The sequence below is a fragment of the Eretmochelys imbricata genome, chromosome 2 (genome assembly GCF_965152235.1).
Source record: "Eretmochelys imbricata isolate rEreImb1 chromosome 2, rEreImb1.hap1, whole genome shotgun sequence".
Taxonomy (NCBI): Eukaryota; Metazoa; Chordata; order Testudines; family Cheloniidae; genus Eretmochelys; species Eretmochelys imbricata.
The window spans coordinates 7,476,400-7,488,803 of NC_135573.1; the positions used below are offsets into that span (position 1 = coordinate 7,476,400).

The 12,404-nt window shown below is 44.0% G+C and overlaps 1 protein-coding gene across 16 annotated transcripts in view; it reads left to right on the forward strand.

Annotated features, from left to right (window-relative positions):
• The window catches only part of TSNARE1 (t-SNARE domain containing 1), a 710,453-nt gene that overhangs the window by 312,800 nt on the left and 385,249 nt on the right, over positions 1-12,404 (forward strand). Inside the window, exon 3 of one of the 16 annotated variants that reach the window (XM_077809734.1) lies at positions 2,208-2,322. The exons of the other annotated variants lie outside the window; for them this stretch is intronic. Within the exon in view, the coding sequence (XP_077665860.1) occupies positions 2,258-2,322 (65 nt within the window). The 5' untranslated portion in view covers positions 2,208-2,257. The remainder of the gene's footprint in view (positions 1-2,207; positions 2,323-12,404) is intronic. 16 annotated transcript variants of the gene reach the window in all.

Consider the following 12,404-nt stretch of genomic DNA (forward strand, 5'->3'; position numbering starts at 1 on the left):
TTGTTCCTATTTCAGCCACTGACATGCTGTGTGAACTTGGGCCAGTTTTCTTCCAGTTGTGTTTCCTAAAATTAAAACATGCATGTTCCTAGCTTCAGTAGAATTTGCAGGTTCCCAGCATAGCTAAAAGCCAAGCTACTTATCTGAAGTTTAGAAATGATAGCCTTAACTTCTCTGTGTAAAATAGAGATAATACTTGCCCACCTTTGCAAAAGTACTTTGAAATCTTTTAGTGAAATGTACAATGTAGATTGATTGATATAATTTTATTCTTATTTATTTCTTCAGACTGTTTAATTTATTTAATGCCCATTCTGATCTCACCTTTTCAATAATATTCATGTCTTCTCTTTTGCTTCCATGAACAAAATGATATTTTTGTTGTTTTGCTTCATTTCTTACATAGTGATAACTTGGTATCATGAAACAATATTTCAGTAGGTTAAAGAGTTCAGCGACACTTTGAAAAATGGCTTGAAAACTTTTAATCACTTCTCCCTCCCGCTCCTGTACAGAAAGAGAGCAAACTGACTTTCACCATCTATTAGCATTGCCAGCAATGAGCAATAGCCTTGTAGTCTGATTTAGAACGTCCACAGGCATAAAGCTTGGAAATGCTGCATTATGAGATGCTAACTGGAGTGACTAGCCTTTGGATTCTAAGGCACATTTTTGTAAACATCCCTAGGTCAAAAACTCTTTAAAGAAATGTCTCGGGTGCTTGTAAATGGTAGTCCCCGTGGTTGCACATTGCACAGTGCAGTTCAGTGACAGAATGGAAAGGAGCTTGTGGGTAGATGATTACTTAATATTTCATGTATACACACACACACAGTATATGTTGCTGTCAGGGCCAGGCATTCCCTTTGCAGTCAAGTCCTTAAGGGGCTGACATGTTAATCCAAACATGCTAATGTTTAGTGAAATACTTACATTAGCTCTATGTGAGGTCTCATTTATTTCCCGAGATTTACATCGACCCTAAAGCCAGGAGCTTCTGCCCTTCAACTAGCCTGGCATTTCTTCTGATCCTTTGACGTTGATTGTTGGGCTGTGGCATTTTTGCAGCATGTCTATGGAAGCAATTAACGTTCTCTGGAACATATGCTGATATAATTAGGCTAGCGGGTTTTTTTTTTTTTTTTTAAGGTCTACTTTGTACGATAGTGGGATGGTGTGCTGTATTTTTCTTTGGTGAAGAAATCAGTCTAGCTTGGTGGTAATACTGTGGTTCCTACAAGTTAGTCCTTTGTGTAATAGAGGAGTCCATACATGTTCCACTTTTAAAATTCTCCATGGTGAGAGCCATTATCTAGCTAAAGGACCGTAACACATTATTTGGGAAGGAAGGTGTAGGATATACCTGCAGAATAATGGGTTGATTTTAAGCAAAACAAAACTTAATCAAGGCTGAAGGGAGGTCGTTTAAACCATAGAGGAGTCTCCTAAGAGAACTGGAGGAAACAACATCATGTGAGTAACATAAAACTAAACTAGAAAAATCATTTGAGAATACATCTGAGTAATGCTGGACAAAAAAAATAAGAAGACAGAAGGAGAGAACTCCAGGCACCTTTTTAGAATGACTGCATTTACTTGTCTGTTAGCCAGCTGTTTACTGATGTCACGACTTTGGGATTTGGCAAGTTGCTTAATGGATTTATTCTACAGATTTATTCATCCCTTAGGGATTTATTCATCCCTTAGGTTGGTACCTACTCTTGGTTAACCTTGTTACTTGTTAATATATGCAGATAAATGTGCATATATTATTTTGAGGCAAGTCAAACCACAATAGAATTAGGTATGTCCAACAGAGTATTACATTGCTATACCCTTTTTCTGCGCTGGTGTTCACTTTTTTTTTTTTTTTTGCTAAATTTACTAACCGTTGAAACTATTGGATTAAAAAAAAAAAAACTACTAAGTTTCTAAACTCTTGTGGTTGTGGAGAAAAGCTGGACCACAGTGTAGCCTAAAGGCTCAAAAGCCACAAGGCAAATAAATAGAGCCCAGTGGTTTTTGGGAGGCCTGATGCATGATTTTTGATTTCTTGGGGTTGGCAATGCCTCTAATCTGAAGCACAGTGATATTATATTTTCCTCAATGTAAAATAGCAAGTCACTTTCAAACCATGGAGTAGAACTCAATAGTTCCTGAGCCTCTGACATGTACTCAGGCCACTAGACTGTGCCCCTCTCTCTCAGATCACGTGAATCACAGTGGGGAAGAATGATGTTGAAGTGGATCGAAAAGTATGAAGAATAACAGCTGTGGCTGGAGTCATGAAGATAAGAAAGAGGTTAATGCTGCTGATACTCTGTGAGTGCCTCCTGTTAGAAGATAGTAACTCTGAGTGCAATTGCTCATTTCAGTATAATTGTCAAATAATACAGGTGTTGAGTGTCTGATGCCTGGTGTATTTCATCACATGTGCCGTGCTGTAAATGTTTCTGACCATGGTACAGAATATCAAGGTAATCAATAAAACAGCATCAGAGGGCATAGACAACAATGGCAATCACTTTCTTCAATAAGCTAAGGAAAGATTTGGAACGTTTAAGCATCTGAGCGAATAGGTGGCAAATGGAGTTGAACATGGATTAATACTGGTTAATGAGACAACTTGGGAAGGGAGTGGACCTAAACAAGTCAATTCTTTGCCCAATGGATAGTCACAGTAGCAGGCTGACAAGACATTTAGATTGTAGAGATGATAGTCCCCTAAAACCCTCTTCGATGATGTGCAGCTAGAATGCAGAGAGAAAACCCAGACGTGCTGCATTATTTGAAGACTATAAATCAAAGGAGATAAGATAATTGCAATACAGAGAGTAGTGAGTTCACTTGCTGTCCCCACTAGAATAATATATTTTAGCAACATTTTAGCCATACTGTACAGTATGTAAAGGTCAGTTTGCATTTCAATTATAAATCTCAGTTAGAGGTTTAAAAAGGACACTGAAATTTTTAATGGGTATTTTTCTCAATTCATTTTTGGTAATGATCTTGTGGAATGTGAATCACATTTTGCCCTTATCCATTGAAGGATCTGAAAATGCTATGCAGGTGAACATTAATTAAATCCCCAGTGAGGAAAGTATAGATGCTAATATTATCTTCATTTTACAGATGAGTAAATTGAGGCACAGGGAGGTTAAATAAATTATCCATGGTTACTTAGTGAATTATTCACAAATCTGGTAATAAACCCAGGAATCCTAGATCCCAGTCCCTTCATCTAGCCGCTTGTGACGTATCACTCCATTTTTATCTGTTTATAAAGGTATGAATTAATGAATTCAATTTTACAGAAATAAGATTCTTTTTCTTCACAAAACTTAAAACATTAGTGTGAAACCAACTTTTGTTTATCTGTGCATTTGGCTCTCCATTTGGCAATCAGAGGGTGGAGGGGTCAGAGCTGGGACACGGGGTTGGGGCACCGGGAGGGGGTCAGGGGTGCAGGCTTCAGATGGCATGTGGCCAAGCGGCTCTGCGCGCTGTCCCATCTGCCGGCGCCGCACTGTGGCTCCCATTGGCCACAGTTCCTGGCCAGTTGGAGCTGGGGGGGGGGCGGTGCTTGGGGCGGGGGCAACGTGCAGAGCTCCCTGGCTGTCCCTACATGTAGGAGTTGGAGGGGGGACATGCCACTGCTTCTGGGAGCCATGCAGAAAGCCCTCGACCCCACTCCCTGGCTGGAGCGGAGCAAGCCCCCAACCCCACTCCCCGATGGAAGCTCGAGGACCGGATTAAAAGTTCTGACGGGCCGGATGCGGCCCGTAGGCAGTAGTTTGCACACCCCTGCTATAGAGAATACTCCTGCACTGGCTAGGAGAAGGTGGACTCTGTAATTTTAATTAGTTCTCCTACATCTCTAATATCTATCATTTCAGGCTATTTTGGGTCTTAGAAGTTCACCTATGCCCACTGATTATTCTCTAACAGAATACATAGTTTTGTATGTCACGTCATAATTGGCTGCTGTGAAGATGATTCTGAACAGTGGCTGATGAAGCACTTGTCTACACTAGACCCTTGGCCGGTATAGTTAAGCCTGCTGAGGCCGCCTAGTGTAGATGCAGCATAAACTGGCAGAAGGATTTTTTTCTGCCAGCGTAGCTACACTACCTCCCAAACAGCCTTAACTACGTCGACAGAACCACTTTTTGGTCGGCATAGCTGTGACTATACTGGTGGTTTTGCTGGAATAGCTATGTTGCCTGGGAAGTGTGATCCCCCCCCCCCCACACACACATTCCTAGCTGACAAGGCCATGCCAGCTATAGAGCTCTCTCAGCCTTTTATTTTACATACAGTAACACAAGGAACAGCCATGTATCATGTAAGATGTTGACTGTAACTTTGTAGCATAGTCCAAGCCTCAGGCTAACCAGGGCCTGAAACCACCAGAATTTGTCCCGTTCCAAAGATGTATCTTTCTTTCTGCTGTCTTACAGGTACTTGCCCAGATGGACCTTCAGTCCAAACCCAGCAGCCTCCATCCTAACCAGGTCCCTTCTTCCCCTCTCTCTCTCTTTCCCATCTTTCTGCTTGTGGACCCTGGCCTTTGGTTTGGCTTCTCTGTTGATCTAAGTGCCCACCCAGCCCTGGGACTGGAGTTGTACTCCTTGGATCAGTCTTTAATCCATGCCTGATTATGATGAACTAGACCAAAGCAGGAGCAGATGAACTCCTGTGTAACAAAGGTCCTGTTTTCATGCAAATGGCCCTAATTAATAGGACAGGAGAAGGTGGGGAAATACCCAGAAAATAGATCACGTAGTGACAAGATAATTTCCAAATAGAGATTTTTTTCCAAGTTTTCTAACGTGGCATCAGCAGCTCTTCAAATGTCACATTTTCCTCCTTAGCTATGCCTGAGTGACCAAGTAACTAACAAGCTGCCAAAAACAAAGGAGCAGGATAACAGGGTAAAGGTTACCTATTTTTAACTAGATTATGGGCCAAAACATATGAATTGGATCATTAGAAAAGTGAATGTAACTGTATCTAGAAAAATAATTAAATTTATTTCCAAATCTAGATGGGGATTCTTTTCCCACATAAGCTGGGAAAGGTTCCCTTTTCCCTGTTTTATCTGTTTTATATCTGTCTTACCTCAACCAATTATGCCTGGGAGATGGGCAATTAAAAAAGAGCATCTGTTTTGCCAGGATAGTGCTGCCTTTCGCATTACACTTGACATAAAGGTTTTCTACTTACAGGGAGGAAACAAGAGGAAAAGAGAGAAGAAAATATGAGAGCAGAAAACTTGGAAGTGACTGTACTGAATGATTACTAGGCCTGTGACTTGACTTGCGTGGGGTTTGTGTGAATAACAAAAATGTTTGCCAATGGAGTTGCAAGGGGATCGGTCCACTCAGTGGGAAACTAGTCTGCATAATTTGTTGCTCTTACTCTCAGGATGACTTGTTGGGTCATGACAATAATGATGTTCTGGGCCTCCACGCAAGCCAGACAAAGGGTTGCTGGGCACTTCTCCCAAAGCAGGGGGCATCCTTTGAAATGATTCAGGACATCTCTAGGCACCGTGCTGTTGACAGGGTACAGCGGGACAGATTGTCACAGAGAAACATCCAAGCTCCTATCAAACATACAGCTGTGATCTCTGTGCTTGAAAGGGTTTAGTAATGTGTGTGCTGATTTCATATGTTAGCTCTATGCACTGGGGAGATGATGCATTTCAGGACTGCAGGTTCCTTGATTAAATGGGTGCTCTTAGTGTCTGCGGCCTAATCAAGACTGTCAGACATGTTCTGAAGGTGAAACTATGGGAGAAGCCAAAAGATGGACTGTATTTGTCATGTATTTTCATGTATTTGTCTCTCACTCTGTGTGTATGTGTTTGTGTGTGTGTGTGTACATACTTCTTAATGGTTAGTGGGTAGAAATACAGTGGAAGACCCAAAGAGATGTACTCATTCATCAGCAACAACTGTAGTTCAGTTGTAGCAAAATACATTATATTTGTGAAAATGTTTCTAAATACTGTTACCAGATGTGCCCGTTACTTTGGGGTATGCTCATTTATTAGGATTACTCTTCTGGGGGGTTCCTTTGACACAAGCAGTACATTGACAGAATTACTTGTGTTCAATGGAGCTATCCTGCCGGACCTACATTCCCCAGGGCTGGGTTCTTCCGCCCCCAGAATCAGACGAACACACAGCGCGTCTGAGAGGACCAGGTTAATCAGCACTCCCAAGCTGAACCCTTATATGTCCCTGGACTCAGTAGTCCCACTTGATGAGCAAACCCTACAGTATTTTTGGGTGCTGCAGGGATCTTTAGCTTTGGTCTGAGAATTGTTGCTGCAGAGCGAACAGGGAAGCCAAAGAACACCCACATGTGAGAGGGAAAGGCAACCAGCTTAACCATGAAAGTTATTTATGCTAGGTAATAGCCATACAATGGGAGCCAAACAAACAAAACAGTTACAATATTAAATCTAACTTAAATTTAATTATAAAAGTCAGGTTTAGAAAACTATAACTGATCACACAAGTCAGGGTCAGAAGGCTATACCAAGAGAGGGAGAGAGCTGGGTTCTCACCACTCCGTGAAGCTTGAATCGATCAGGTGTCCCAGATGGTGGTGGTAGCTGAGGGTCCGGAGTGCTGGAGACAGGCAGAGCCCCCAGTACAATCAGTCAGGGAAGATGAAGTCCCAGTGGAACTGATGGAGATTTTGGATCTGGGCATCAGAACACTTACTTGAGCATGGGTAGGGGTTTTTGCAGGCACAGAACAATGGTTCAAGGGAGAACACTAGATTGATTTATGTGTAAACTGATGTCTCAAGGAAGTATACCAAAGTTGTTTCATTCAGGCTAGACAACAGGAATTGATCATTTCTGGCTGTGGGCGGTGTTCCTTCCAAGGAGCTCACAATACAATTAGGAGCTTTACTATTTTGGATACCAATAAAGGATTTATTACTAGAATTGGTCTGATAACTACTGAGCTGGGTGTGTGCAGGTGTGGATTCATTAACATCTGGAGCAGAGATACCCCATCATGCAGTGCTTCCCTGCTTTTCTGATCCCAGAGTTCCATGCGGTTCTTGCCTTAGAATCTCTGTTCTCCATTCTGTATGCTAATGAAGATGTCCCCCGTCCATCTTTAATGCAGATGAGGCTAGGGGAGTTTCCTTAATCCTGTCATCCTTGTCTGGGGGGGATTGAGGTGTGTCTTCCACTACCTTTTGATAGCTTTTTGTAAGTCTTTCTTCTGATCGGCTTTGTTTCAAGCAGAGATGGTGGGGGCGGCGGGGGGAGGTCTTCAGTGAGTCAGACAGGCGGGGTATTGCGCCCCGGTTCCCCAAGAACACAGAGCTGATAGGTAACAATACAGATGTCACAGCACAGAGTAATCCTACAGCCCTTGGAAAGCCAGAGCCTATTTCATTACAATATACTCTTCCCTCATTTCTGAAATTGTACCTTTTCTTTAGATTAATTGAGCAATCTTGCCAATCTCCCCATCCTAATAATACAGATATAAAGCAACACTTGGAGCTGCTTCCAGAGCTGCTTCCCTGGCTGCATCCAGTGAGCCTCTGAGGTGGGAAGGGGTGGGATTTGGTTTATGCATGAGCCGCTGGACCTGATCAGCAAAAGGAAATTATTCCTGTGCAGATGGATAGAATTAATGTAAAATGCACCTTGGTGGCCCTCATTTTTTCTTCTCCACTGTTTTGCAGTGCTAATGACAATCACCTCTGAGCAATATAGTTTATTGCCTTGTAATAGCACGAAACAGTAAGCAGGGCTTTTCATGTATAGATTCAGTGTTCATCTAGTGCATTGTTTTATACTGTCTGTACATTTATGTTTGGTTTTTGTGGTGTGTTATTTTTTTTTTCTTTTTTGAAGAGGCATGCTGAGAAAATATATCGCACCTGGATGGGAGTCAATTGTGGTTATATCTTTTTATTAAGCATTGATAGTGTGTTTGGTGCTGTACAAGCTGAAAAACTACCCAGTCCTGCCCCAAAGAGCTAGTTTCACTTCTACAAACACTTGCTGTCTTGCATAGCAAATAATACCTTGAGTAATCCCATTGAAGTCAGGGTCACTACATGCAGGTCAGGTTGTGGTAACTGCTCACAGTTAATAGGACCTTTAGTCCATGAATGGCTCTATGGAAATCAGTGGAACTACTTATGGAGTCAGGTGCTACTCACTATGAGTCAGAATCTGCCCCTGTGTCAGTAAATATTTGCAGGAATTGGCCCTAAATGATGGACACAGAGGAGACAGGATGCATAAGAAACCTTGGAGGATGGAGCAGTTAGGTCAGGGGTGGGCAAACTACGGCCAGCGGGCTGCATCTGACTGGTCAGAACTTTTAATCCTGTCCTCGAGCTCCCGCTGGGGAGCGGGGTCGCGGGCTTGCCCCGCTCCAGCCGGGGAGTGGGTTCAGGGGCTTTCCTCATGGCTCCCAGAAGCAGCAGCATGACCCCGTTGGGCTTCTACATGTAGGGGCATCCAGGGAGCTCTGCACACTGCCCCCGCCCAAGCGCCGCCCCCCCTCCACTGGCCGGGAACTGCAGCCAATGAGAGCTGCAGGTGCGGCGCCTGTGGACAGGACAGCACATAGAGCCGCCTGGTCATGCCTCCCTGTAGGAGCTGGAGTGGGGACATTCCACCGCTTCCGGGAACTGCTTGAGATAAGTGCCTCTGGGACCTGCACCTGTGACATGCCCCACACCCCAACACCCTGTCCCAGCTCTGATCCCCCTCCCACACTCCAAACCCTGCGGTCCCAGCCCAGAGCACCCTCCTGCACCCCAAATCCCTCATTCCCAGCCCCACCCCAGAGCCTGCACCTGCAGCCGGAGCCCTCAACGCCCCCTGTCCCCGGCGCTCTGCCCCAGCCCTGATTCCCCCTCCCGCCCTCCAAACCCCTCTGTCCTAGCCTGGAGCACCCTCCTACACCCCAAACCCCTCATCCCCAGCCCTGTCCCAGAGCCCGCTCCCCCAGCCGGAGCGTTCATCCCACTGCCCACACCCCAACCCTCAATTTCATGAGCATTCATGGTCTTCCATACAATTTCTATACCCAGATGTGGCCCTCAGGCCAAAAAGTTTGCCCACTCCTGAGTTAGGTGCTTGTTTTTAAATATAATAAGTCCTTACATCTCTTGTTGGGAGCATCATAGAAGAAGGAAGTCTTTAGTGAGGGACTTCAGTGTGGAACATTCTTTTAGGTTTTTAATACCACACCTATCACTGTGATATCTGTCTGCCTGCAAAGTCTTAGGACTGACATCAGCTGGACGTAAGCCACCAGAATTGGCACTGAGACACTGGACCAGCAGAAAATGGTGGCTTAGTAAACTGGAATAGGGAGGATTCCATACATAAGGATAGTAAGGGAGAAGGCACAGAGGGGAGTAGGAAATGTATATTGCATTGTAGCGTTATTGGTGGGGGTTGAGGAGATGTTGAAATGTGGGCTAGGTGGAATGGGAGAGAGGGTTTGCCATGAAAGAGGGGAGAGATTTAGGATGAGGGAGATACAACTCAATATTCCCATATCCCCTCTCATTTTCCTAGAAGCAGGGTTGTTGAACTGAAACCAAAAGATATCCTGGAAAAAAATGGAATAATCAATTTTTTACAAAAAGAAAGAATTTTTCCTTAAAAAAACCCAATAAATCCCTATTGTATTCAAAAATCTACTCTTAGCACATTATGGGATGATTGTAAAAGTGCAGAGACACCTGGAAGACACAGTATCTGAGCTCCAAATAATTGGGGGATAAAATGAAGAGTAGGATTGATTTCAGAAGAATATTATTTATAATAGTTAAAAATATAAAAAGGTGCCTGTCTTTTTATAACATGATGTATTCGGAATAGAAGGGTTTCAAGAGAACCTGATTTCTCTAATCCACACTCCTTATAATTTGTACACAATATGTTGTTATTTATTACTGTTTATTTGCTTTATATTATTGTAGTGCCCTAGATGTGCTGGGTGCTGCACACATAGGGTAAGTCTATACTGCCATTAAACACCCATGGCGCTCTCATGCTAGCTTTTGGGGATTGGGCTAAGGGTCTGTTTAATTGTGGTGTAGACTTTCAGGCTTTGGCTGCAGCTCAAACTCTGAGACCCTCCCACCTTGCATAGTCCTAGAGCTCCGGCTCCAGCCTGAGCCCAGACATCTCCACTGCAGGTAAACAGCCCAGCAGCCTCAGCCCCGTGAGCCCGAGTCAGCTGGCAGGGGTCAGCTGCAGGTTTTTAATTTCAGGAGAGTTAGTGCCATAGATACAGTCACCAGTCCAAAGGCAGCCGCTCTTCAGCCAGATTTAAGGAAGACAGTGAGAGACTGCATAACTAAGGCTCTTACCTTGGAAACACATACATGAGTAACTTTATTCATGTGAAGACAGTGGGATTCCTCATGATCTTAAGTGCTTCACTGGACGAGGCCTGCTAAAGTCAATGGGCGTCTTTCCGTTGAGTTCAATGGGCTTTGGATCAGGCTCTTAGTCATTAGTGCACATTAGTGAGGCTGTGCTGTATGTTAGAGGAACTATCTGGTTAACCGTCTGGTTTTCACTGGGGGTGAGGGGAAACCTTGTGTAGTTTATTAACAATTTAGATTTGGGTGGTTTTAGACAAAATAGGTTTTTTTTAAACCTGATTTACTTTTTATAGCAGATCGGTGTGATATTTCACTCAACAGGGAAAATGGCAGTAGACAGAATTCTTGGCTAATCATTTTCCCTTTCTGAGTTTCAGACTTCATTAAGAAAAATAAATCATGGAAATCTTTCTATTGAACCTACAAAACCTACATTTTGACTTCAAAAGTACCCATCCACATCCCATTTTAAAGGAGAAACCTTGCTGAAAATGTCGCTTTCAGACACCTCTGTCCAGTTGAACTGATAATACCAACAGTTCTTCGAGTGGCTCAGCGTTTTTCCACTTGTGGGTTTTGTGCCTCGTGGAACAACACAACAGTAGAACGTTCTCCAAGCAGTGCCTTTTACAGTGCGTGCTCACCGCCCTCTTGCCTCTCCCCTTAGTGTTTCTGTACGTTCTGAGGGTGAGACTGTACAAGGGGGTGCTGCACCCTCTCCAGCCTCAGTTCCTTCCAGCTGCTAAACCAAATGGAAGTGAACTGCTCCTCTCTCTCGGATCTGGGGTTTTCTCCTATTCAGTGCCTCTGGATCATTTTTTTCTAGTGTAGTTTAAAGTAGTTATAGTTAGTTATCAGAGTTTGTAGGTTCAATTCCGTGTAATGGCAGAACCAAAGAATAAGCTGGGATTTGAAGAGATGTGCTCCATGTTCTGTTGTCTTCCCAGCATCGGATCATAAAATCATAGAATATCAGGGTTGGGAGGGACCTCAGGAGGTCATCTAGTCCAACCCCCTGCTCAAAGAAGGACCAATCCCCAATTTTTGCCCCAGATCCCTAAATGGCCCCCTCAAGGATTGAACTCACAACCCTGGGTTTAGCAGGCCAATGCTCAAACCCCTAAGCTATCCCTCCCCCCATGACTACATTAGGTACTTTAAATGCCTCGTGGAAGGCCACTCTCCTTCTAAGTGTTCTGTTTGCCAGGACTTCACCCCCGGAGTGTGTAAGGAATGGCAGAATAGACTGCAGGTGCTCCTGCTGAAATAAGTTGTTGTTGTTAAACCGTTAGGTTCTGGGTGATTTTTGGAAGCACAGATTAAGAGTCATGTTTCACCTCTGGTTGCTTCATCTAGCAAGACTAAGGTGCCTCAAAGATCCAGGGGTTTGGGGTCCTCATTTGTTCCAGTTCCTGTTCCTGTTTTGTTTGATCCTCCTGTGAAAGCTGTCAAGGTGTCAAAAACACCATCTGTCCATCTGGCTTCTAAAGAAACCGAGGATCATGTGATTGGTTCCGGGTGTGTTGGTCCAAAGAAAAAGGTGGGGGAGAAGATGGCCACCGTTAGCAGTTGTAGATCCTAGTCACTATACATCAGACTTGTCAGATCCGTCTGTTTCTGGTATGGCCTCTGCAGTTCTGAGTCTGAAACTTAGGATGGTTCCAGGTTCAACTTCAAAGCCCAGCAGTGCTGAGGTAAGTATCTCTCTGAATTTTGTGCTCTCTAAGTCTGTCGCTTTAGCACTGTTATTCGTTCCCACTCTAGGGCTGTCCTCATATCTGAAAGCACCACCTAGGAGCTGGGAATACAGGGTTGTATGTGTTTGTGGGAAGCAGGGTAGGACACAGGGATATCTGCCCCCAAAAGAGTTCACCAACCTCCTGATGTCAGCTCTGTGCCTTCAGCCCAGTAGTCATTGTTTTGGCTCCAGAAATACCACTGTGGGGGTAGTTGGCAAATGACTTTAGCTGCGGACTCTGTAGTCTTGCTCTGCAATGCTCACC